At 37.0% G+C, this 25,622-nt stretch overlaps 3 protein-coding genes across 13 annotated transcripts; all 3 read left to right on the forward strand.

Annotated features, from left to right (window-relative positions):
* Positions 1–1,036: 1,036 nt before the first annotated feature.
* LOC113713063 (uncharacterized) lies at positions 1,037–9,314 on the forward strand. 4 transcript variants are annotated; one of them, XM_027236774.2, is made up of 10 exons: positions 1,037–2,073; positions 2,896–4,053; positions 4,187–5,317; positions 5,634–5,675; positions 6,260–6,336; positions 7,169–7,253; positions 7,347–7,430; positions 7,567–7,668; positions 7,771–7,869; positions 8,649–9,314. In XM_027236774.2, the coding sequence occupies exons 1-10, from the start codon at positions 1,327–1,329 to the stop codon at positions 8,760–8,762; spliced, it is 3,639 nt and encodes a 1,212-aa protein (XP_027092575.2). In that variant the 5' UTR covers positions 1,037–1,326; the 3' UTR covers positions 8,763–9,314. The 4 variants fall into 4 exon arrangements, 3 of the variants coding, with proteins under 3 accessions (XP_027092575.2, XP_027092576.2, XP_071923738.1); XM_027236775.2 differs by having other exon boundaries at positions 1,878–2,073; positions 2,943–4,053; positions 8,649–9,012; XM_072067637.1 differs by having other exon boundaries at positions 1,900–2,073; positions 2,939–4,053; positions 8,649–9,012.
* Positions 9,315–10,135: 821 nt separating this feature from the next.
* LOC113711759 (probable inactive heme oxygenase 2, chloroplastic) lies at positions 10,136–13,131 on the forward strand. Of its 2 annotated transcripts, XM_027234951.2 has the most exons (4): positions 10,140–10,863; positions 11,393–11,616; positions 12,633–12,740; positions 12,827–13,131. In XM_027234951.2, exons 1-4 carry the CDS (start codon positions 10,242–10,244, stop codon positions 12,932–12,934), a joined length of 1,062 nt encoding a protein of 353 aa, XP_027090752.1. In that variant the 5' UTR covers positions 10,140–10,241; the 3' UTR covers positions 12,935–13,131. The 2 variants fall into 2 exon arrangements, with proteins under 2 accessions (XP_027090753.1, XP_027090752.1); XM_027234952.2 differs by lacking the exons at positions 12,633–12,740; positions 12,827–13,131 and adding an exon at positions 11,740–12,427 and having other exon boundaries at positions 10,136–10,863.
* Positions 13,132–17,198: 4,067 nt separating this feature from the next.
* Positions 17,199–22,689, forward strand: LOC113712622 (uncharacterized). 7 transcript variants are annotated; one of them, XR_003453317.2, is made up of 11 exons: positions 17,199–17,506; positions 17,658–17,706; positions 17,886–17,943; positions 18,138–18,223; positions 18,693–19,722; positions 20,164–20,395; positions 20,903–21,038; positions 21,102–21,147; positions 21,443–21,537; positions 21,643–21,766; positions 22,349–22,689. XR_003453317.2 is itself a non-coding variant. In XM_027236111.2 (10 exons), exons 1-10 carry the CDS (start codon positions 17,403–17,405, stop codon positions 22,415–22,417), a joined length of 1,983 nt encoding a protein of 660 aa, XP_027091912.1. In that variant the 5' UTR covers positions 17,199–17,402; the 3' UTR covers positions 22,418–22,689. The 7 variants fall into 7 exon arrangements, 2 of the variants coding, with proteins under 2 accessions (XP_027091912.1, XP_027091914.1); XR_003453316.2 differs by having other exon boundaries at positions 20,903–21,147; XR_011821922.1 differs by lacking the exon at positions 21,102–21,147 and having other exon boundaries at positions 21,443–21,565; positions 22,349–22,592.
* Positions 22,690–25,622: the final 2,933 nt, after the last annotated feature.

The following is a 25,622-nucleotide window of genomic DNA, read 5'->3' on the forward strand; positions in this document are numbered from 1 at the left end:
AGCTATTCTGGCATAATTAATTGTCGTGAATAAGTCATCTTGAAATTTTATCATCATACGGTCTTCCTAATTCGACTTTTATCTCAAAGATTAGTCAAATATTTTGATTATGAATCGATTATAAAAATATAGGAAGAACAATGGAGATATGAGGACAAATTTTCTTTTGATTGGTCAAGTTGAAACTTAATTGTTTATAGACCATACCACTAGGTGCACCCATCTCAATAAATTATTATCCAAAATGTTTTGATTTCTACTAAACTTTCCTAGAAAAATACAGCATTTGACTCTTTTATCCCCATTTAACGGCTGTCCATTACTTGTCGAACATATCTGGCACATTTTACATTTTTTATTCTACAAATTTACCTAACCTCGAGTAGCTGAAAGTTAAATGTAAACCTTTGAGAAACTATAACCCCCACGCTGTAAAAATTTTAGATGTGGGTAAATAGACTTTGTTGACATTGATTATTACATCCGAAGAAGAAGAAGACAGGAATTTTCGCTTCAGAACATCTCAACCGTCCGTCAAAATGGGCATGTCCATCTGTATGCAATGGACTCTGGATCTTGGCATAATCTAATGCAGGCCAGGAAAGTGGATGTTTGCTTCGGGCAATCCTGTGGACCAACTCATATAAAACCTATTGGGCTCGAACTTGTGCAGCGCGCATCAGATTAACGGACCATCGTTTCAAACCTATAGAAGATTGAGGAATTAGTAGTGGAGAATGGATTGAGACTTAAAGCGATAGCATCACGAGATTGACTTCGGAACATCATTTTTAATTAATGATAAAATTTGATAAATATTAATAATATTTTATTTTATCATATAATTTGTTATATATTTTACTTTAGTTTTTTATCATATGGTAATTTTTTACATGTTTTACCTGAGTTTCAAGTAATCTAGACGCTAGGAGAAGATAATTGCTGCGAAGAAACAAAAGAAAAAAAAATTTGGAGGATGAAAAAACGTAGAGTCATAACCGTCAATATGATTGGACAGTGTTGCTCACTCCCTTTCGTAACGCGTGCCCTTCTCTTGACAGTTTCGTATTCGCATCTTCCCTCAAAAATTCCCTCCTCCCATCTTCCCCCTCTCTTTCCTACCACCGGCGAACGCCTTCCCCCTTTCTTCTTCCTTGTAAAACACTACCGTCCTCACTTTTCTGATTACCTTCCTTCGCCGATCATCAAATCTCCGAACTGCATTCTCCTTTTCCAAAACAGCTAAATTAAAAAAAAAGGGAATAAAAAAAGCTGAATTTTTGTTCTGTTTTTTCTTCGTCTTAAACAAGCTACTTTACCATAGTAATGCTTCGACTTTGTTGTCGAACCACGCGCCGGTATCTACGCCTTCCCTACCGGCGGACCTTCACCACCACCACCTCCTCTTCTGTAAGTCCCAGTTCTAATAGTAATATTCCAGAAAATTCCACAAATTCGATAATCCAGAATCCCGAACATGTCCCTGCTCCTTCGCCACCACCGATTCTCCATCCGCTCCCTGAATCAAAACCTAATCTTAGTCGAGTCTCCATAATATCTATCTCCGCTACGATAGTCTCCGCAATGCTAGCCTCCTATTTGTTGATTAATAACAACGACGCCGAATCCAGTGCGGCTAAAACTGCCAGAAGAGAAATTGAGAACGCGATCGAGAAATCAAACGAGTCGTTTAGGAAAATTATGCACCGGATGAAACAAACTGGAGCGGCCGCGTCGGTTTTGTGGCAGTCGCTAAGGTCGGTGATGTCGTCGGCGAACCATGAGGTGAGGTTGGGGTTTGAATGGAGAGTGGCGGCGTTGTTGGCGGATATTGCGGCAGCCAGTGAGAGTCGGAGAGCGGCGATTGTGGGAGCTGGTGGTGGTGCAGTGGTGGATTGGCTTTTGGAGACTGTGGCTGTGGGTTCCGCGGATAATTTGGGGACTCAAGCTGAGTCTGCTAGGGCTTTGGCGTATTTGATGGCTGATCCTAATGTATGTGAGGTGGTTTTAGCTAGGCCTCATGCTGTTCCTTATTTACTTCGTTTCATTTTTTCTGCTCAGCCTCGGAAAAGTGTGAGTATTTTGCTTCTGATGCTTTTTTATTGCTACTATTTGATTTGATGAATTAATGCCACTTTAAAATGTTTCCTGTTTATTTGAATCACAATTGTTGGTTTCTTAGTGTATTCATTAAAATGTAGCATAACTTCCACAGTGGAAGCTACTGAATTGTTTTAGTTTAAGAGGCAAAATCATAATAGACTCATTGTTGTTTTGTAATCGTGGACGTGGTGGCTTGGTTTCAGTAATTTTCCTGTCTTTTGCCATGTCACCTGGTTTTTCTCTGTGGATGCATAACTAAGTCTTTTATTGGGCGATCAAGTTGTAGAAGCATTTTATGTACAGTGACCATATTTAGTTGAAGGATAATTGTTGGTTTTGACATGTAAGAATTTGATAAGGAAAGGGAAAATAGAGGAACTATTTTGGGTGTGTGTTACCATGAGATCCTTGTTGTCCTCAAGGATTACAGCTGATCTTGCTTTTCAGCAATCTTATTGTAATTTTCGGTGCTGAATGTTTGCTCCAGGATTATGTATAATTAAGTTGCTAACTGATAGTAAATACAAAAATGTGCGACATATTGACAATGGCGGTCTTCTTTTCTCCACATCATTGAGATAGATGTCTTACACTTTGGTTTCCTCATAAAGAACATATTCTTTTGGAGGTGGTGGCTTGGGGGTTCTTAGGGAGTTAGTTGAGATCTGAAATTTGTCATTCTGATTAAATATAGATGTTCTTTTTGTTCTTGGATTCTAAAATTTCTTTCTCCCACCATTTTTCACTGGTTGCTACTTTGGAAGATTGATATGTTGAATTTCTGTGGAGCAGCAAAAGAGACGTAGTTCATTCGATGTTTCTGATTCTTTGAAAGGTAGGAGCATGCTTGTTGCCGCAATTATGGATGTTGTGACTTCCAACTGTGAAAGTGCAGACAAAATAATGTTTAAGCCCTCACTGCCTAAGAATGCTATAATGAGAGATATTGCAGCAGCTATTGAAGTTATTGAAGAAGGTGGCATCCATTGGGATGAGCCACCTGAGGACAAGGATGATAAAGGTGGGAAAGGAATGAAAGGTATTGGAATTAAAATTCTTGAAGGTACAACAGTTTTAGGCCTTTCTAGAACTAATGGGCGTGTTGAGATGGAGGATTCTGATGCGGATCACATGAACACAGTTCAAAGTTTGCCTCAAAGTCTTTCTTTTAACAAGGCAAATGAACGCTTTCCTGTGCAAGATAGGGTATCTTCTGTAGTTGTCCCTGGACTTTGGGATGATTTGCATTCTGAACATGTTGCTGTCCCATTTGCTGCTTGGGCCTTAGCAAACTGGGCAATGGCATCTGAAGTTAATAGATCTCATATTCAAGAATTAGATAGAGATGGGCAAGCAGTCATGACTGCTTTGGTGGCACCTGAGAGATCTGTTAAATGGCATGGTAGTTTGGTTGCTCGATTTCTTTTAAAGGATCAAAATCTGCCATTAAATGAATCTGTTTCTGATTGGACTTCCAGTCTTCTTTCAACTGCTTTTCAAGCAAGTAAAGTCCAAGATGTATCTTTGGTCGAGGTAGCTTTGTCAGCATTTTTGGTTGCTATTGAGAGAAGCCCTGATGCTAGGGAAGTTGTCATGGATAAGGGTCTTCAATTGATGAGAGAAACTGCCAAACAGACACCAAAGCATAAGTCTGTACAAGGATCACTTGCAAAGGCTTTGGAACTACTTTGTTGTGAAGGACTGCATATGTCTCTTGAAGAAAGTCAAAAGTGGTCTGGCATACTACTGCCTTGGGTTTTCAGCAAGCCTTGCTCCGATACAGTAAGAGCTTCTGCAATAAATATCCTTGCACATGTTCTTGAAGACTATGGACCATCTTCTTTACCCATTTCTCAAGGATGGTTAACGATTATGCTGACTGATGTTCTTAGTACCAAGAAGTCAGCCCTAATGACAGGAAACAACCAGCCTGGAACTGACAAAGTGAAGGTACGCGCATTACTGTTCCAAGCTAACTTTACTTGGTTTATGATTTAGCTAGATTTAGAAGTCTACAGTTCTAAGATAGGTTGCAGTTAAAAAAAAATTGAAATTTGTTTCACGATCCTTTTTATGTTTGCAGACACAAATTGATCAATCCAACATAGTTTCTGCTTCACAAATAGCAAATCAGTTGGCCGTTGCTGTTGTTAATTTAGCAGGAACACAACTTGGGACATCCACTGATAGTGAAGATATGTTTCCTTTGGTGGATATGCTTTCACTTGAACCTTTTGTTGGACCTTTGAAGAATCTTAAGAAAGATAAAAATTTCAAGGTTAATGCTGCAGATTCTGCTTTGGCTACGTTAAAAGGAATAAAAGCATTGACAGAAGTCTGTGCTGAAGATTCCTCCTGTCAAACCAAAATAACTGACTTTGGGGTTATGTGCTTGCTGAGGCGCCTTTTGCTTGAAGATGATTATGAGCAACTAGCTGCTATTGAAGCCTATGATGCATCTAGAGCCTTGGAGGCGCAAGATCATGTCTCTTCATCCTCTGGACAAACCTCTGCTGCCAATACTAATGATTCTTCTAGTTTACGAGTTCCACCTACAGCTCATATTCGAAGACATGCAGCTCGGCTGCTTACTGTTCTTTCGGTCCTTCCAAAGGTCCAGAAAATAATTGTGGCTGATGAGACTTGGTGTAAATGGCTTGCGGAATGTTCAAAGGGAAAGATCCCTGGGTGTAATGACCTTAAAATTCAGAGTTATGCTAAGGCCACTCTGTTAAATGTGCTTTGCAATTACCAAAGCAATTCTGTAAATGGTGATAAGACTGATAAAAAAAATGAACCTTGCCCTCATTATGCTGAGATGATTTTTTTGATCAATCCAGAACGACCGCACTGGAAGTGTCTGGACAAAGTGATGCCTAACATTGAGGATGGATCATCATCAGCAAATGATGACTCTACTGAATGTGTAGGTGGACCTTCATCTGGAGCTTCCAGTGATGATGATTCTTCCATTTCCACATCGACATCTGAAAACTGCTCTGGTTTGGACATTGCTCCATTGGATGTTGTCTTTGTCCACGGTTTACGTGGGGGACCCTTTAAAAGTTGGCGGCTTTCCGAGGACAAATCATCAACTAAGTCTGGCCTTGTTGAGAAGATTGATGAAGAGGCTGGGAAACAGGGAACATTTTGGCCAGGTGAATGGCTCCCTGCTGATTTTCCTGATGCTCGTGTCTTTAGTCTTCAATACAAGGTCTGTTTTAATTTTTCTTTTTATGAAACAACTTCGCATACTTTTCACACCATACTAATGATTTTAGTGAAAAGACCACATGTTATACTTTAAATGATGGGACTCTATTACTTGCCAATCTGTTAGCTGGTGGTTGTGTGCTCATATGGTTGAAATTAATGTTTATTGGACGATGTGGTTGCTGCACACCATGTTATTTATTGTATAGTTGAAAAAATGGAGCTTTTTTACATGCCAATGTATTAGCTTGTCGGTGTGTACTTGAGTAGTTGAACTATCATTTATTATCTGACCTTTGACCATTTGGTTAATGCAGACAAATCTTACGCAGTGGTCTGGGGCAAGCTTACCTCTTTTGGTATGTACCGTTTTGGCACATGTTTCTAGTTCTGCAATAATAGTTAGAGTACTTGTTGGTTATGTAACTTGAATGCCTGTATAGTTAAATGGTATCTTTCTGGGGCTTGTCCCTCCTTCCAACATCTGATAGGCTAACATTAATGGCCAGTTTTAACTGGGCCCCTCAGCTAGCAATGCCGCAAGAGTTGTTTCTTGCTTAATCTCATTTGCAATGTAGCTTTCACTTGTCTTGGGAACATATGTCTTATAGTAGTTCTTAATAGATATAAAAGCAAAATAGATGAATGGAGAACATATATGTTGGAGATTATTATTTTGTTTGTACACTTAATCTTTTCTATACTTCCTTACCTTTAGGTCTTAGAAGGTTGTTTCTGCATCTTCATCCACGTAAATATAGTGGTGTCTGATATGAGGTTTAACTTCTCATCTCTTTTCTTGCTTGAGAAGTAGTGCATTTCTCTGTCGTCCTCTGTCTGCTTTCTAAGTAGGCGCTGCATGAAACTGATAGCTATAAATGACTTGCCACATGACAATCTATGCAGTCTCCTAAATGTTTACTCATATGGAACGACTGTGCAGGAAGTTAGTTCAATGCTGCTGGAGAAGCTTATTGCTGCAGGAATTGGAGATCGACCGGTTGTATTTGTGACTCATAGGTCTGTTTGGCTAGACACTAACTTTCTTCTTTTTCTTTTATCATTTTTTTGATATTTCTGATTAGAGATTTATTTGGTGGTACACATCTGATAATTCTTTTCAAGTGATTTTACAAAAAAAAAAACTTTTGGCCAGAAATGTCAATATTACAATGACATGTCATCAGAGTAATAAGATTCAGGCCCAAATATTTGAAATCTAAGGCTTTACTAGGTTCTTTAGTGCATTTAATTTGCTTAATGCTCTGTTACAGAGTTCGTTGTTGATTATAAAGCCTTGGCATTTGTAAAAGTTTTTGTTAGTCTTTTACTTGTTTTTTGAATTCTTGGTTAAGAAATTGTGTACATTTATTAGAATAAGGAGGCAAAAATTGCAGAACTTCAAGCATGTTGAGTTTAGGTGGGTAAATCTATACCTCACATATATAGAAATCAACCATAAATTTGCATCCTTGATCTGAACAATTTTTCCCTTGAATTTCTTTAATTGACTCCTGAAAGTTGTTTTGCATGTTAAACTACATTGATAGTTAATGTGCATAAAGTGATGACTGGCAGAGCTCCCATAATGATTAGTAGAGCTTTTATGAATAATATTGAGTATCAATATGAATCAAATAAAAAAGAGTATCAACATGAATAAAGAGATGTTCAATTAACAATTTAACTTTGGAATATACCTATGTGGAGATGGTCGACTTTTTTGCACCCTTTTCTACTTCTAATATCACCTCTTGAGGCAAGTCCATAAGAGAGCACCAAGTAGTTCTTGTGGACTTTGTTTCTGGCACTTACCATATGTTGATGCCTTTATTCCAATGGCATTTTGCAGCTTGGGTGGCCTTCTTGTCAAGCAAATGTTGTATCAAGCAGAAGCAGAAAAGAGGGACAACTTTGTTAAGAACACCATTGGACTTGTATGTTCTATCCTTCAAATGAAAGTCTACTTGTGTCCTGTAATTTTTCCTTCCATGATGTCTCTGATAATATTCATTTTTGTTTGAGCTCAGGTTTTCTATAGTTGTCCACATTTTGGCAGCAAACTTGCAGACATGCCTTGGCGTATGGGTCTTGTGTTTCGGCCTGCACCAACTGTTAGTACCTGTTTGACATTTGTGTTTCTTGCATTTAATAACATACATTTTCTCCCCTTTTTAGTGTTTCCTGTTTTCAATATGATAAGATATCTGGCATTTAGATATAAAAGCTGCTTGTAACTTCCATGGCCAGATCGGAGAGTTAAGAAGTGGATCTCCAAGACTAGTCGAGCTTAATAATTTCATTGGTGACCTTCATGAGAAAGGCATGCTTGAAGTCCTTAGCTTTTCTGAGGTAATGTCTCTATATTGGACATTTTCTCTCCAACACTTCTGAATTTTTGCATACTTTGACAGCTCAGGTTGTAACTTTGATTGGTTAATGATTGGCTTACAGACCAAAGTTACCCCGATCGTTGAAGGGTACGGAGGTTGGGCTTTCCGAATGGAAATTGTACCTATTGAATCAGCTTATCCAGGATTTGGTCACCTTGTTGTAAGTAAAGGCTACTTGGCTACTGCATTTTGATAAAATGATACTACTTGTGGACTGGCGGACCTTATGTTTTTTTTAATTTTTTTGTCATACTGTTTTAATTTTCTAGTGATAAAAGGTATAAAATCTGATCTCAGCCTTTTTGTTAACTTTGCCGACTTTCAATGTTTAGTTGCTTCATAGGAATATGTAAAGGATATTTGAAGCCTATTATCCACCAGGTGATTGCTAACCGGTTAAAATTTTAATTAGTCAAATTGCATTTGTAAGTCATCCAAACATGATTTTTTCTCTGTTCTGTTCTAACATTATTGCACAAACCTATTGTCCAACAACAGTTGCTGGATTATTGGATGGTGAACTTTTGATTTAAGTACATACAACATAGAATTTCTTTGTTGAATACTGATGCAAGAATTTTGCTTATGAGCTTATGAATTTAAGAAGTTTTCTTTTGGCAATTAACATTGCGTTAGAGTTCCTGACATGTCACGTTTCATATGTTGATGCACGGGATATAGGAATTGTGGGTTGGTTTAGAATTTGCCTGGGCATGACTACAAATTTCATATTATTCCTTGGTTTCGAATATTACTGTAGTGGAAGCTGCAACACACTGTTTTAAATGGGTGGTATATATTTGGTTTTGTAGCCTGTTACTCTGTTTATTTTTTTAGTTTTGGGGTTTTGCATTGAGAGTGTAAGAAATATTGGTTTAAACCTGCATCACCATGTTAATGTTACCTCATCCTTTCTTTGCTTTTTCAACTTGAATGCAGGTTTTAGACTCCACAGACCATGTAAATTCTTGCAAGCCACTCTCCCGCACGGATCCTTCCTACAAAGAAACCTTAGACTTCTTGCACAAGATGAAGGCTCGTCTACATAAATAGATAGAGTGCGTGTATACTTAGAATTAGGCATAATTTTTTGCAGTGAAGACAACTATTGCTCTGAACCTGTTTGAGGCTTCTGAGAGCATTACTACTCTACAACTAACTCCAGAGGCAGGGCTTTCAAGCCTGCAAATTTTCAGATAGACCATTACAAACAAGACTGGAATTGTCGGGTTGGCAATGAGACCTACTTCAGGAGTCTCTACACCACACTCTACAACTCCTTGGAGACAATTTTCAAGCTTAATCTGCTTTACCAGGAGTTCGAATCGGGTTGCATAGAAGAGTAGCTTTAGCTGTACAGTAATTATCTCCAATGTTGTTTCGTGATTTCACCTGTACAATCCTGAGTTTACTAACTGTATCATCGATGTAGACCTACACTAGCGGTTAGGTAAGACATTCCCTTGCACTGGCGGATCTCCCATATTTTAGGCATAGAGAGTCCCTTCGTGGGACGATGATTCATTGGTTTACATGTAGAGTATTCTGATATTCTGTACTAATACTTTTCTCAAAGTAACAAATAAGAGGCCCTTCCTTGTATCATGTTAATAAGCTGGGTATCATCTAATTCTAACTTATATCCATTGTATTTGGGTTTAAATTTTCAAATTCAAACCCCAGTTAGATCTTGACCTATGAAAGAATTAGGGGTTTGGATAGGGTTTAATTTTGTCAATCTGATGTCCTATCTCATCCAAACCTATATGTATATGTGAAAAAAATAAAGGATGTTTAAATACACTGAAATTTTAATGTTAAATATTTGAGATTTAGACTGTCAAAAGGGTTGTTAGGAATCTCTTTAATTTCAGGTCATGACAACATTTTTTGAATATTGATTGTGTTATTTTGAAAATGGTAATTCGATTTTCTTTCTATGATTGTTGAATTTTATATATTTTTTTAAAATTATTATGATTGCCCATTGGATACCAAACTTATTAGAGTTAGGGTCTAAATTTTCTTTTCAAAACGCGAGGTTTTGATTCCAAGTCTGTGCATTAATAAAAATTTTGAGTAGATTTAGGTTAGGGTAAAGCAATTAATTCAAATTCAAACTCTATCCATTTACATTCTAAAATTCATATTTCAGCAAATGCTTGCATCAAATAAATCCAATCCAAATCCAAATTCCACCGACTTACATCTCTCACTTACATCCCTAGATGCAGATTTCAGGAAATGCCTTTGATGACTTTCATCTAATGCAGTTTGCTTTTATATATGAGAAAAAAAATAGTTATAATCTCAAAAAAAGAATTCGACAATTTGATCCTATTGGGACTTCAAAGACAACGAGATAAACGGATAAAGGAAAAGAATAAAAATAAACCAAAACTTGAAGACTAAATCGAAATTCCATGAAAATTGGGTACTCGCAATAAAATTAAGGCCGAGCATTTTACAGCTCCTCCTAGACTGGCGTCAAGAAGCGTTCCCTGCAAAGGAACAGCCCTGAATGCAGCAGCAATGGCCTGCTTCAAGCTATCAATTTTGCCGCTCCAAGAAAATTCAAGACTCCTATTTGTGAACAAATTCTCAAATTTTCCAACTGCAGAGAAAAGAAATTCGACAAATAGTGACAAAACCAAGCGGCCCACTAAATTTTACTGTTCACACTCCAATACGATTGCTGTGGTATCACCGTCGGAAACTGAAGAAGATGGAAGTGATGATAATGAAGAAGGTGGGCAGATGTCGACGCCGGCTATGATGGGAAGCGCGCCTCCGGTTAGGCGGAGGAGGAGGAGGTACAGGAAACTATGCCCTGGCGAGAATCAAGGGATAACTGAAGAAATGAGGTTCGTTGCAATGAAGTTAAGAAATAGCGGTAAACCCAAAAAGATTAAAAAGGGAAGAGGAAAGGCTGAGAGCATTAAAGAAGTGGAAACTGGGAATTCTGCTGACTCTGGGGAAGACCAAAAGGATGTCTCAATTTCAGAGGAAAAAGTGGAAAAGGATGATGATGGTAGCGATGCAAATGAAGATATATGGCAGCCTAGTCTGGAAGGTTTTTTGAAGTACCTTGTGGATAGCAAGCTTGTTTTTAGTACTATTGAGCGGATTGTTGACGAGTCCAGTGATGTTTCTTGTAAGTTATCCTTGTTTTCTTTTGGCTGCTGTTCTGCTTCTTCTATTTTGATCTTTGAGGTTTTCTTTTTTCCCTTTCAGCGGTTAAGTAGTTTTGATGTTCATTAATGTTCTATCCTGAAAATTTTTTCTTTTTTTTTTTGGTTACTACTAATTTTCTTAATTGGCTTTTAGGTATGAATTCAATCTTTGTAGGTCCATTGGGGTAATGCAGTGGAGGGTTGATTGTAGTTGGGGTTTAAAATTTAAATGTTTTGTGCATCCTAGTATAATGCATTGGAACTTAGTAGGTTATAAAGGTTTTGATCTTGATGTAACAGAAGACTTTTATAAATTTGAACTTGTTACAGTCCTGAATGCCTACCTGGCTTTCATATCCTTTGGTTAGTGTAATCATAGAAAGGGGATAGTTTGAAGTCTATCTACTGATAAATACAATATCCGATGGCTAATTTGTTTTCTTTATTGGTTACTCTTTTGGGTTATATTTCAAAAAATTTGGCGTAATTCTCTGATGTTTTCTGGAGTAGATGTCTACTTCAGGAAAACAGGATTGGAGCGATCAGAATGTATTGCAAAAGATCTAGAATGGTTCAGCCGAAAGGGTAATACCATCCCAGCACCCAGCAATCCAGGAGTCACTTATGTCCAATATCTGAAGGAACTTGCTGAGACGAGTCCCCCTTTGTTTCTTTCCCACTTTTACAACATATACTTCTCGCATATAGCTGGAGGGCAAGTTATAGCCAAAAAGGTGTGCTAATGCTGCTTTGTTCAGTTCAGTCAGTATTTTGTTTTCTTGGGGAATCTGCACCAGAAGTGAGATATCTGTATATGATTTTCAGTTATCTGACTCAAATGACTTTGCATTTGGCAGAATCTCTTGGTTGATGGGAGGGAATATTCAAATGAATTGGCTTTGGCATGTAATAGGGGGTATAACCTACCATACAAGATATGATTTTTCCTTTGATAAGTGAAATTGTACGCCACAAAAATAGGACAAGATGGAGCTTTTGATAGTAGAGAAAGATATTAGAAGACAGTAAGACATCTTCTTAAGATCTATGGAGTATCTTGTCCGAGTTGAGTTCTCAGCTGAATGGAGTTCTAGTTATGTCTTGCATACCTAAGTAGTCTTTGAAGTGAAAGCCATCATATGATTAGGCATTTGGGTGAAGGAAAGATCCGGAATTGAACTATTGAAGAATGATGAACATTAATAAGAGCTTTATTGGTTTATAGTTTTGGCCAATGCAATAGTAACTGCGTACTTATGTCATGATCGGAGATATCCCTATCATCCCATGGTGTGAGATAAAAATTAAGATGTGAAAGCGCGTTAATCTCTGTAAGAACGGTGCATTCCGAGGTGGACAAACAAATTGTTAGTCCAAATCAAATCGTTGCATATAAAAATGATTATTAGATTGATCTCAGTAGGTATTCGTTTGAATCTTTTGCAGTGAAGAACTCTTAGCCAATTTTGGTCGAATGTCATATCCTTAAATTGGATTTGCAAGATAATTTGGTTCTTTATTTTGTAACTTATTTGCTCCCTTTTATCTTGCCTTTTGATTTAATCATGCTATTGTTATTTCCGTTTCTGTTATCTTGATGAATGGCTTGATCCCTGCTTGGAGATGGTTCCACATTTGAACCAAATGGTGGTGCTTAACTTCCAAAATTGTTCATGTAATTGAGATTCTGTTTTTGAGGTTTAGCACATAGCATAGCTGTAGTTTCTTAGACATGCTTAGTTGCCGACAGGTCTCAGAGAAGTTGTTGGAAGGAAGGAAGCTGGAGTTCTATGCATGGGAAGGGGAAGAACAAGAGTTGCTAAAAGGTGTGAGAGACAAGCTCAACATGATTGGAGAGGTATAGATGCCTGAGATGATTTCCTCCCTGAACTTTCTTCAATACTTTCTTGAGCCATTTGCTGATAGTTTGTTTATCTATCACAGCACTGGTCTAGAGACGAGAAAAATAGATGCCTAAGCGAAGCAACGAAGGCATTCCGGTACCTTGGTCAGATAGTAAGGTTGATAATTTTGCAAAGAAAGCAGATTTGAATCCAAGATTGTATATTCTTCTCTGGTTGTAAGCCCATGATAGAGCCTTTCAAGTTAAAGATGAACCTCAGCTCTTTTGCTTGCGGCATCCCTTCTTCACTTCTTCCAATGGGAAGGATGTTTCACCGGAGTTGAAAACATCTCCTGTCTTGAAAATCGAATGCTAATACATGGTTTAGATTCTTTGGCTGCTGAAATTGGAGCTTTTAGTAATGCGGGTTGGTGATGGATTATTCCCTTCCTTTTTCCCTTCTGACTTCTTTGGTACTTTCCCTTTGTCCATAGCGTAGAAGTTAGGCATTTACGAGCCATTAGCGGGCTTAGTAGCAACCTCCCTGATTTCCCGCTCCGCGTCCCACATCGATCTGTTGGAGTCTGTGGGTTTAGGATTTAAGTTCCGTATAAGGCTCCAAAAGTTAGCGCCTTTTGGGATACTCTTGTGAATTAGTTTAGATGTTAAGTTTGCCGATTTCAGTGAAAAGAGTCATGATTGTGGCAATATATATATATATATATATATATATATTATATATATATGTACATACTATAAAGTACCGACATTGGTCTATAAATTAGTAGTAGTACTAGAAGTCTAATAGCCTAAATTCAATCCATTACCTTTTAAAGTTTTGCCCGGATATGATAAGTATTTATGACCTTACTCGAGAGAAGGTAAAAAACTAAAATATACTCTCAATTTTTCTAGAAGGCGTTCATTGATTGAAACACACAAGTGTTTATTAGTCACTCTTCAATGCATATAACTTGCGCACTAAAATTGTCATGTAAATACAGATACTCAAAATTATACATTCATTGTAACTCTACAATCTCTCTGATTTTCTTTGCAATTGTTTTTAACTGTATAATAGACCTAATTAATGTCTATATCAACCGAATATTTATAATTTATGCACATATTTATTATGGGGTTAATTACATTTACCTCTCCCGAGGTTTGGCCAAACTACAAATTGGACCCTCAGGTTTGGTAAAACCATAAAAAAGGTCCCTCTGTTTCAAACGTCTATAACATATGCAGCCTTGCTGTCATTCTACTGACGTTGCATGTTTACATTGTAACAGAGTCAAGGGAAAATTGTGACACAACTCCTAAAACTACTTCTGATTATTGAACCCAAATATCTTCTTCCTTTTGTTTGTCTAACTAAAAACACGCCCCCTTAGCCAATACGTCGACAGAATTCCACTAGTTTTGCTGCAATTGCATGGCAGCCGTCTATCATCAAACCTCATTAATTAGAAGAAAGACAATCCAAATCTTTGGTAAAAGCCATAAAAACGAAAATGCTTCAATTCACTGGTAAAACCCATTTGTAAAGCTACAGTATCCAAGAACTTCCAACCTTCAAAATAACACAAAATTCATGAATCTATTGATATCCAAGCCAACTACTTTTTTAATCTACCCAACGAAAAATCATCCATTGGCAGAATTGGTTCCTTTCTTCATTGACTCTCAAAACCTTACCATAATAAATTTGATATTTGTGAAATTATTCAACTTAAGCCCCCTGTGTCTCTTTATGTTTCTAAACTGAAACACAAGAAAATCTAGAGACAACGAAGGAGATATACAGAGGAAGAAATGACTTGGATGGTATCAAATCTGGACTCAATAAAGGTCGGGTTAGTTGAGGCCTTGTTGGAGAGCAAGAGAGGGATTTGAAAATATCACAAGTCTAAAGAACATGGGGTAGTTGGAATAGATTGTTTGATGTGATGGTGGCAGTTATGGTAGAGAAATACAAGTAAGAGTAGAGAACAAAGAGGCAGATTGAATTTTGTTCATTTTTTTTCATCGTTTCCTTTTCCTTTTTGCTTGCGCTGGTTCATCTATTCATTTGTTTCTGTTTCTTAATCTTTCTTTCTTTATTTCTATGGGCATAAAATCTAGAAAATTTTCATCTTTGGCATCTTTATCTTTATCTCTTTCTTTCTTTCTTTCTTTTAAGTAATCCTTTCTTCTCTCTTTTTTTTTTTCTTTAACATATCAATCTAGTAGTTATACATAAAGGTTTTTTTTGTTATAAATTAGGGGCTAATTGTTTAGAATATGGACGAAAAAAAGATTAATCGGACATCCATGGTTCTGACAGACCCATGCTACAAATCTATGAGCACAGCCCGGCACCCAAAATTCCAGTCAAACTTTCTGACACTGTAGACAGCCAGCCAGCGAAAAAAACCTTTTTTTTTTCATAAAGTTGTCAGCTGCCGGGCTGACAAGGCCTGGTAGCCGACAACTTCTGCACAAAGCTGACTGCCGGGTTGGAGAGTGCCCAGTAGCCAGTCCACTTTTTGAAAAAAAAATCCCAATGTTGAATTTGAGGTTTTCGAAGCCAGAGAATTTGGACAAAAAAAAAAAGGCTGCTTGAATTTAGGCTTGCTTTAGCATCTCATTTCATATTTGCAATAATTGAGGTGCATATATAAAAGAAAGGGCTGGGATATCAAATATGATTAAAATAAAGGAACATGTGCAATTTTGGTCCCCCGACATTTGGTCTATGAATTAAACTAATCCGTGATATTTTGACAAAATTATTATGAGCACAAATTTTTTTATTTTAGCCAAATTTAAGACAACTAATTCAAAACTATAACATATAACGGTCAAATCAAATTACAATTAGTCAAAAGTTTGACTTCGTATTTTTTCGTCTCTTATGTTTCAAATAATTATATTTCAAATGAAATAAAATGTGAATTACATTGAATCCATAAAAAATGTGGTCTAATTCTCATTAAAATCCTTAAAAGTAATCCACATTGTCAAGACATATTAGCCTAAAGAGCATCTTTCGTTATATTAATTATCAACAAATGATAACACATACATCATATATAAAAGAAAATTTAGTGAAAAAGGAAAATTTTAATTTGAGTATATGGTAACTTTAGTTGTAAATAGTATTAGGATATGAGTTTCAATCGGTTATGATCAGGTATTATAATTATAATAACAAATAAAGGTGATTACCAATATAAAAAACTCACATGAATTTTTCAAAAATTCCTTGCCATTTCTTCTTGTCTTTCCTTCATATTAAATCAAATATTTCAATAATACAATTTAATGTATTTATATGTATGTTCATTTTAAATTGATAATTTTATTGAATAATTTAAATAATTATAAAATCTTTATTTCAATTGAAACTTAATAGACAACTAGTTGAAATGTCAAAAAAAGAAAAAAAAAGAAAATATTATTCAACCGACTCAATGACATATAGTTACTTATATTATAATAGAATATTTTATTAACTTTTTAAATTTGTCAAATATGAGTATTGGACATTAGATGATGAACAAATTTTTAAGAAGACTTTTATTATGATTTTAAAATATATAACATTTTTTATCCACAAATAATCCGCTTTCTCCAGTGCCCGAATATACTTCTTTGTGCGTCTCCGCATGATAGAGTTGGCCTCCTTGCATCTTCACATGGTAGAGTTGGCTTCCTTGCATTATGCGCAGAAAAATGAAGTCTCCACACGGAATGCTAAACAAGATGCTAAAGCAAAAGCAGCCTTTTTTTTTTTGTCCAAATTCTTTGGCTTCAGAAACCTCAAATTCAACGTTGGGACATTTTTTTTTTTTTTCCAAAAAGTGGACTGGCTGCCGGGCCGCCCGGCAGCCAGCTTTGTGCAGAAGTTGTCGGCTACCAGGCCTTGTCAGTCCCGCAGCCGACAACTTTATTAAAAAAAAAAAAGTTTTTTCCGTTGCCCGGCTGTCAGCCATGTCAGAAGGATTGACTGGAATTTTGGGTGTTGGGCTGACCATAGATTCGTACCATGGGTCTGTCAGAGCCATGGACGCCCGATTAATCTTTTTTCGTCCATATTCCAAGCAATTAGCCTAAATCAGGACACTTTTATCAATTCAAGACTTCTGATAATTGAGTTTACACGCCGTCAATGACAAGGGAATGAGTGTATATTTGGCTAAACCATAGGGTTGGTTTGGCAATTTGGTCAAACTTTGAGGGAGATAAATGTAATTAAACCATTTATTATATGTCCGTAGGAGTTGAGTTGGGGATAACAAATTTTAAAAGTCTTTAATTAATTACGCCCTTCTCAAATGTTATCAAATATGGCAAGTATAAAAAAATGTAAACGCAAAACAACTTGGACATATAATAAATGGAGCGAGTCCGACACGGTAGCGTGCGGTACAACAGCGATCGCACCAAGTACCAAAAAGTTTGACAGAGTACTAGAAAAAGTTTAGCAGCAGAATAGGGGAAGACTGAAGAGGGAAGAGGCCTGTTCTCAGCTCAGGCGAACCGGTCAATTCCTCCGACTCCGACACCGTTACCCTTTGACTACTAATTCAAGCCTATTTTTTGTCCGAGGACAACTTCTGTCTGAAACCTTAAACCCTTGTCTGGCTAACCCAAAACCCCACCTGAAGAAATTAGTCAAAACCAATAAATATGGAGGCAGAAGAAACGCCGCCCCAACATACACACACAGCAGAAGGTGGGGCAGCTGTCAAAGCTCTTGGCCCTCTCTTCAAGCTCACTGAAGTATACCTTTGGTCAGCATCAATCACCCCTTGTCTATTTCCCATAGAGCTTTTCAAGAATTTCTTCTTTTTAAAAAAAAAAATTTATTTTTGTGCTCCAAGGATGAAGAAAGTATGGGTTTTTTTAGCAAGAATTGCTGACCTGGACTTTGTTTTTATCCAGGGATGATGCCTCACAGGAGAACCGAGGCGGGATTTCTTCCCAGCTAAATGTAAGTTTATATTCCAGAAACTTTTTTTCTTAGTCTTTTCATTGTTTTATTCAAAATTATACGTGTTAGACTTGGTTTTTTATTTTTTACCACCCCCTTCCAATTTAAAAAATTATTTTTGGGAAAATTCTTCAGGAGTGTGTATCTTAAGAATGTTTGTTGTGGATTCATTCATGTAGAAAGCCACTGGCAGAGGCAATTCGGGCTCATCTTCAAACGATGGTGTGACGACAAATGGCAAGTTCTTTTTTTTTTTCTCCTTTTAGTAGAATTTCCAGTATGATTGGGTTGTGTCTTGTGTATTTCTCTTTGTTAAAATTTCCTGGTTAGCTCTGTTGACATGGTGCATATTCTGCTGGCATTGAAGTGCTGAATTGCCTTCTTGATACATATTGAATTTAAAGAGCAATTTGTCTTTCTTATGCATCTAGAGTTGTTCCCTCTGCCTGAAGATTTGGAACTTGCCAGACAGATGAAGGACCTGGGACTACCGTTTTCATTTCACACAAACAAGGAGGTAGTTTTGCTTTAATCCCCTGTTTCATCGTCTCCTTTAAAAGTTTTCCATTCTGTGGTTAAATGCTTGACGGAACATCCTTCAGCTTTCTGGTTGTGGTTTATATATAAAAGAAAGTTTACTAGTAAAACAGTGGTCCTGCATTTGGTTTCCATCACTATTTTCTCTTCATTACCAACAACCGAAGGGGTTTAAGTTGGACAAATTGCATTCTTTGCATTTCTTAAGCTTTAAGCATATATATATGGGTTGCATGGTGGTGGTGTGTTTGGCAAGACTTCAGATATTATCAGTGTTGACTAGGTGCAGTGGAACTTATGCAATCTGGAAATCAGTCATATATAGCGTAGGAAATCTTGATGTTGTGAAGTTTTTTTTATTGTTTCATCTAAGACTTATTTCATTTCTTGCATTTCTAATATATTTGATATGTATTGTTCTAGTTTGGCTAATGTACAGTCTTATGCAGAAGAGGACTATAATTGGAGGGAAAAGGAAGGATCCAAGGAAGAAAAATCTTTACAATTGTAAAGCCACCAATCTGAAACTCTTAAACTCGTTCAAAGTGAGTGGAGGAGTGAATGCATCTCCTACTATTGATGATGATACCAAAAACATTTCCTTATGTTCCATCTCCATTCTAGACCAAAGTGAACTGTCATGCTCTGCTATTGCAGTGAACACCGATCGATTTAATCACATATCTGATGGAGAACAAGATTCAATGGCTTTTGCGACTTCTAGTACTTATGTTATAAATCCATCTGCTTTGAGTGATGAAATATCTGATGTTGGGGCAGATAGTAGCCTCTCTTGTGAATATGGAATTACAAAACATTTAGCAAGAGAAGTCAAGAAAGTGGAAGCCAGTCATGGGTTAGATGATGATGTGTGTTCGGGAAATTCTTTGGTAATTGGGAGTGAACCGGAATTAAGGCAACCAAATGATGAGCATGTAGAATCATCCTTGGTGCTTGATGATGCAGTTGGTGGTGAGACATTGACCGGTGATGCCAGTGCTCTGATAATGGATGATTCTGAAGTTGCTTCATATTCACCGTTCTCAGAGCTGGTTGACTCCAATACAGCTGACAGTAATTGCAAAGGTGCTTTTGGTGATTGGAGAGCATATTGGGATGAGGATTTCTTGAGATATTACTTTTATAATATCATCACAGAAGAGTGTACATGGGATCCACCTGATGGAGTGTCAAGTGATATAGCTGCTGATCCAACAAAACTAATTCGTAACACAGAAGTACTTCTGGCTGACATTCCAAATTCTGGAGAATCTGATAAGCTGGGTATTTCTTATGGTCAGTCAGCTAATTATGCCCAGACAGGTGGTTTGGAAAATGATAGTGGATCATTGGATCAAGCACTTGATGAGTCTGGCGAAATTGGTATTTACGATGAAAGCCTCAGTAGCAACATGACAAAGAAGAAAACGAAAATCAGGAGATTAAAATCAAGTGGGGAATCGCCCCTTGCGAGTGAAGGTAGGCGGTTGTCTAGTATCCACTGTTTTTTTTTTTATTTTTTAACTCTTTGTTCATGCATGATTCGTGGTGTGTACATCTTTTACAAGGCATTTGGTAGTTCCTTAATTTTATTTTATTTCATTCTAGTATTCTTTTTCTTATTTCCTCATTTTGCCTGCAAAAAATTTTGTGGATTGGCTGAGGGGAGATCTAAGTACCATATGCACAGGAATTTGATTGGGTTTTTAACATGTTTTGAATATCATCTTCTGATGTTGGCTCTTCAAAGTTTGAAGCAAAGTTAGTAGGACGTTTTGAAGTTGTGATTTGTTCAATTTCTATTGGCTTATGTTCATTTCCTGCAGCCAAATGGATACTTTTTTATTTTAATGCTATTGTATTCCTTGGTGAATTAATCTGCAAGCTAAATCTAATTGGATACACTCATGAATTTTGCAGAGCGCCAATTCCAAGGAGTTTCTGAAGAATTTGATCCTGTTATAGGTAAATATTGGTGTCAAAGATATCTGCTGTTTTCAAGATTTGGTGCTGGAATACAAATGGATGTAGAAGGATGGTTCTCTGTCACCCCAGAGGCAATAGCCAAACATCATGCATTTCGTTGTGGAGATGGGACCACAGTGGATTGTTTCACTGGAGTTGGTGGAAATGCAATCCAATTTGCACTAAGGTGAGTGGTATTTTTGCTGAAAATGTTTGAGTTCAATCTTCGACTTCTTAGTGAAGTCTTAGTAAGTATTGCATGCTTTATTCAATCTTGATATTCAGAGAAGCTTAGTAATGTGACTGATCTAGGACTCATTAGGCGTAGCATAAACATTATTCTTGCATTGTCTGATTTTTAACTTCTCTTTTTTGAAGCAAGAACATTATTTGAATTTCTTTTCTGATCTATGCTAGGTGATTTGCTGTATACTAATGAAGTTGATGATTGAATACTTGTTGATATTTTTCTTTCAAGAAATCTCAGGTTCCTGGGTTAGCTATACATGTATTTCCTCTCTCTCTCTCTCTCTCTGTATGTGTGCGTGTGTGTGTTTTTTTGTCTAATGTGGAAAAGAATATCTACTGCCTTCATTTACGTTTATGTGGTGGAGATCTAGATGTTTCTTTTCACATATTTTCAATGATTGAGTTTCTTCATATCCATTCAGCGTTTTATACCCTCTATTTTCAGGAGTCAACATGTTATTGCAATTGATATCGATCCAAGAAAAATTGAGTATGCACAACATAATGCAGCAATATATGGTGTTGATGACCACATAGACTTCATAGTTGGGGACAGTATTCTTTTGGCACCCAAATTAAAGGTATTGAAAGTCTCTTATGGAGCAAGTAATGAGGTGACTCTGACTGTTCTTTGCTTGTTCCAGTACAGGAGCACTGATGTGTATGTTTCTACAGCATATGAATTAGCAAGTCAGTTTCTCCTACTGCATTGTTTTTTCAAAAGTTTTCCTTTCTTGCATTTTATTGTATCAGACTGGTATACTATGTGCCTGAAAAGAGAAATTGGTCTCTTCTTTCTTTGGGTTCTCATTTTCTTGGTTCTCTAAATTGTAGTGAATTAAAATGCGATATTGTTGAATGCAATGATTCATTCTCTTTTTCCTTTTTTGTTTCACATAAACTCCTCATTTGCTTAGCGGTGTAAATGAGGTATTTATTTTTAGCATGTTGTGGAGGATAAATTTCCAAAACTACTTTTGTGCAGGGAGACTCGGCCTTTCTGTCACCACCATGGGGCGGACCTGATTATGCCAAAGAAAAAACATTTGACATCCAGACAATGCTTCAGCCTTGCAATGGGTATTTCTCCACTTTGGCAAATGAACATGTAACTTCTTATGCACTTGTTATCTGTTTACTCTGTTAACAGTCACTGGATACTTTCTTTAATGTCCCTTTTGCCAGGCATTTTCTCTTCAACCTAGCCAAAAAAGTAGCCCCAAGAATTGTCATGTTCCTTCCAAAAACTGTTGATATTGACCAATTGGCAGAGTTAGCTCTGTCTGCCAGTCCTTCATGGTCACTTGAGGTAACATTCGTTTTTCCTTATCTGTTCCATTCTGCTATATGGAGCTTTACTTCATTCTACAAGTTTCTCTATGAAGAAAGGACGCACCCATTCATCTGCCATAATAAAAGGTCGAATGATGCCATTTATAGGAATTTACTCAGCTTCTCACTTGGACAGTGGGAAATTGTAAGCCTCGGTTTTTTGCTGTTCAAGTGACGCTAAATACTGAACACTGCCTTTTATTTTATTTTATTTTATTTTTACCACATATTCCTGTTCTATCAGATAGGAGCACTCCTCTATGCCTTCTTGGATTTTTTTTTTTCTTTTTCTCTGTTCCTTTTTGTAACATCTTTCTGTTTCTACCGTGTCTAGATTATAAATTAATCTGTTGGAATCTACAGTTCCTCATCTTTCAGGAGTGTTATTGGGGCGTGAATGTCTTTACCTTCTTACTGCCACCAGTTTTGACCTATTATGACCTTGTAGTTCTAGTCGTTCCTTTCTTAGTTTAGTATCTTAGGGATGAATTTCAGCTTCTTATATTTTAGTTCTACTACTTCAGACTCCATTTTAATTTCATTAATTTTCTGGTCTCAGGTGGAGAAGAATTTCTTGAATAACAAGCTTAAGGCAATTACTGCATACTTCACCGAACCGTCAGCATAGAAGCTGTAAATCAAATTTGGGATTGGCAACCTAGCAATACATTCTTGTCTTTCTAACTGTATGGCTGTATCTCCCATCTCCTTTTTCTCTCATTTGCCCTTGCTTTTACAGGCCTATTGAAGGCGTATCTCTCTTCTCTATGTTTATATGGCATGCTGCTTTTCTTTTTTTTTTTTTTTTTCGTGTTTGTTTCAGCCATACAAAAACAAGTGTACATTCTGGAGTAAGAAAAATGAATGTGTGTGCAGATGTTTTTTACTGGACCAGCAAAATTTCTTGCCAATTGTCATACAAGGAAAACCATTTCCATTTTTGGTAACTGTTCTGCTGTGAACGTGCATGCACGGATTTTTGTAACTTGCATGGACATGAACTGCGTAACTACTTCAAAATGCCGACCAAATTCACTATTCTACAAACAGGAAGTGCCCTTACTCAGGTCCATCTAACCATGCACTCCATTTCAGCTCCTTTATAGGAAACGTTTGGATGGATGTTGAGACTTGAGAATGCTGATTCAGAGAAACCTTCGAAAATGCTCAATTGCTTCAAAAGAGACATTTACTGGCCAGCTTTTCTTTTGTTAGATCATGCTTGAACAAGGGTTCTCAAAGATTGAATCACGCACACACGTTAGTCACAATTCCAATGAATGTGGATAACTGTTTTATGTCTTCAAGTCAATTGGTGTTAATCAATTAAGAACGTATGGGCTGCTCTAGTTGGTCACCTCTATCTTCGTTGGACGTGAGATCACATGCGTACTTCATAGCAGTTGTCACCACCTACCTGTTTTGTGGGGTTTTGGATATCTACATTATGAACCGAGGTGTTTTACAACCATCTTTGAACATGATTTGACAATATTGTAATGCGTAATAATATTAGCCCTAAACCGTGAGAAATGTACAATTAAGTTATGGTGCAAATTGCTAGTAAACATGATTAGGACATGAGCGTGATTACATTCAAAACCTTGTCATGATCTTTGCTACCCTTTGTGGGTAGAAAAATGTTGAAAAGGTGATTAACGAACGCTTCTACAATCATGTTTAATCTCGAGGTGTTGCATGATTAGCGATCACAGGAGGCAAATGCTTTTTCTGGCTGGCTGCCTTATTTCTTATACTGCTATATCATATCATGGTGAAACCTCTAAAATGTTTCCCAGACATTTATTTCAAACAACAGAAGGGAGGGAAAGGAAAAGGAAAAGGAAAAGGAAAGCAGCGGTGGAAACTGCAAAATCAACTTTTCATGATGCACAGTTTCACAGGGCTTTGAGTTTTAAAGTTGAATTTTTTATGGATTGAGCAATATTTAGGCTCAGTCGGACCACTTTTTTCTAAGAGCATCTTTATTGAACAAATTTTCAAACTTGGGGTCAATTTATGGGTACCAACTTGGACTAGAATTCCATCTAGAATCACTTTAAAGAAGAAAAAAGAACTTTGAAAGATAAAAAGTTAAAAAGTTGACAATCACCTCAGGCTCTCTGCTGAAGCATTTGAAAACATGCCTCGGGCATACTCATGATTATCCATATGGGAAAACCAGTTTAGTGAGAGCCTTAGTAGACTAAGCATAACTTGTTTTTCAGATCGATCCCAAAATTGTTCTGCTGTCTCTTTCCTCGATCGTGCTTTAGGGCCCAGAAGTTTATCAAAGTAGTCTACGCTCTACCCTATTGATGATGGGATTTGCATGAAAAGAAAGGAAAAAGAAAAGCGCTATAAGCTAAAACCTAGATTTGAAAACTGTGTGTATCATTTGAGTACTAGTAACAGTATCTTTTTGAACTGCAAATCAAAGACGATAAATGGAAACAAGAAAGTCCCTATCTGCTTCGTGGGTTAGCATTTAAGATGCACTTGAAGGAAACCCAAGCTCATCAGATTGAAACTGCAATTGTACTCGTACGCATGCAAAAGTTGAGCTCAAAATTTGCATGTTCATAAATCCTATAAATGTTCTACTGCCTAGCAGTAGCAATGACTAGCATTTTCCCTTTTAATCTCCAGATAAAATGTAAAACCCCTGATCTTTTATTAGAAGATTTTATCTTAACGTTGTACCAACAGAACAAAACATACTAGTAGTATAAGGCTTCAAGTACATAGCAGTGCATTGTTACCAACGGCTGTTGGTGCAAGCGGAAGGGGATTACGTCCCTTGACCATGAGGTCTTGATTCGAAATCTATGAAAATGAAAAAGGAGAACTTTTCCCTACGAGAGATTCGACTGAATTTAAGCAGAATTAATCATAAATCATAAAAAAGAAAACAGTGCATTGTTGGTCCGATCCGATTCGAACCGAAAATGGACGTGAATATCTGTCAATTATATATATATATATAAAAGAAAGTAGCGCATTGTTGGCCTCCAGTTACGGTGACAGCATTCCTGTAGACTGTAGAGCAATGCAGATGGGTAAATGAAGCAGGATCCCAATGCAAATGTTACTGCTCTATTATTAACCAGGACCAGGCCAACAAGGAGGTGGAAGACGGTGGGAAGAAAATCCGGTTTGACCGCCATGAATCCAGGCTGTCCAGGTATTCGATGTCCAACATAAATGTGTCCATCAAGCTCGTGTCACGAGGGCCTAATTCATTTTCAATATCCGACTAGTCAATTGCTAATAAATGTGGTGGAAAATGGACAAATCCCACTTCTTCAACAAGGCTCAATCCGTGTAAAATAAAACAATGATGCCGCCAACTCGACTGCAGGAGATTCTTGGCTACGAGTCTGTTGTTATTTAATTCCGCATTTATTGCTAATCACCGCCCAACACGGCAAGAAGTTGAATCCACTAATAGGGTAGAGTTCCAGGGTAAATACTGTACAGAAATGGCAACAGTACTTAAAAGGACAAGTAAAATAGCATCCCATGTTAGTTAATTCACCGGGAGTCATTACTGTAAAACTGCACGCTTATTTAATTATACTCCCTCCGTCCCACTTGGATAGTTCCGTTTTTCTTTTTCATCTGTCCTAAATTATAGTTCATTTTTCAATTAAAGAATGTAGTTGTATTTTAATTTTTTTAAAATATCCTTATTCAATGTAAATTGTTGTTACTGTAAATCTACCCTACTTAATGAGAGCTGATTCTTTTTTTACCATCAATTCAAATTCCCATAAAATTGTACTCTAATTAATGTGAGGGTATTTTAGAAAAATAGTTACCTAAATTGATTG

This window comes from Coffea arabica, chromosome 10e, assembly GCF_036785885.1.
Source record: "Coffea arabica cultivar ET-39 chromosome 10e, Coffea Arabica ET-39 HiFi, whole genome shotgun sequence".
Classification (NCBI taxonomy): Eukaryota; Viridiplantae; Streptophyta; class Magnoliopsida; order Gentianales; family Rubiaceae; genus Coffea; species Coffea arabica.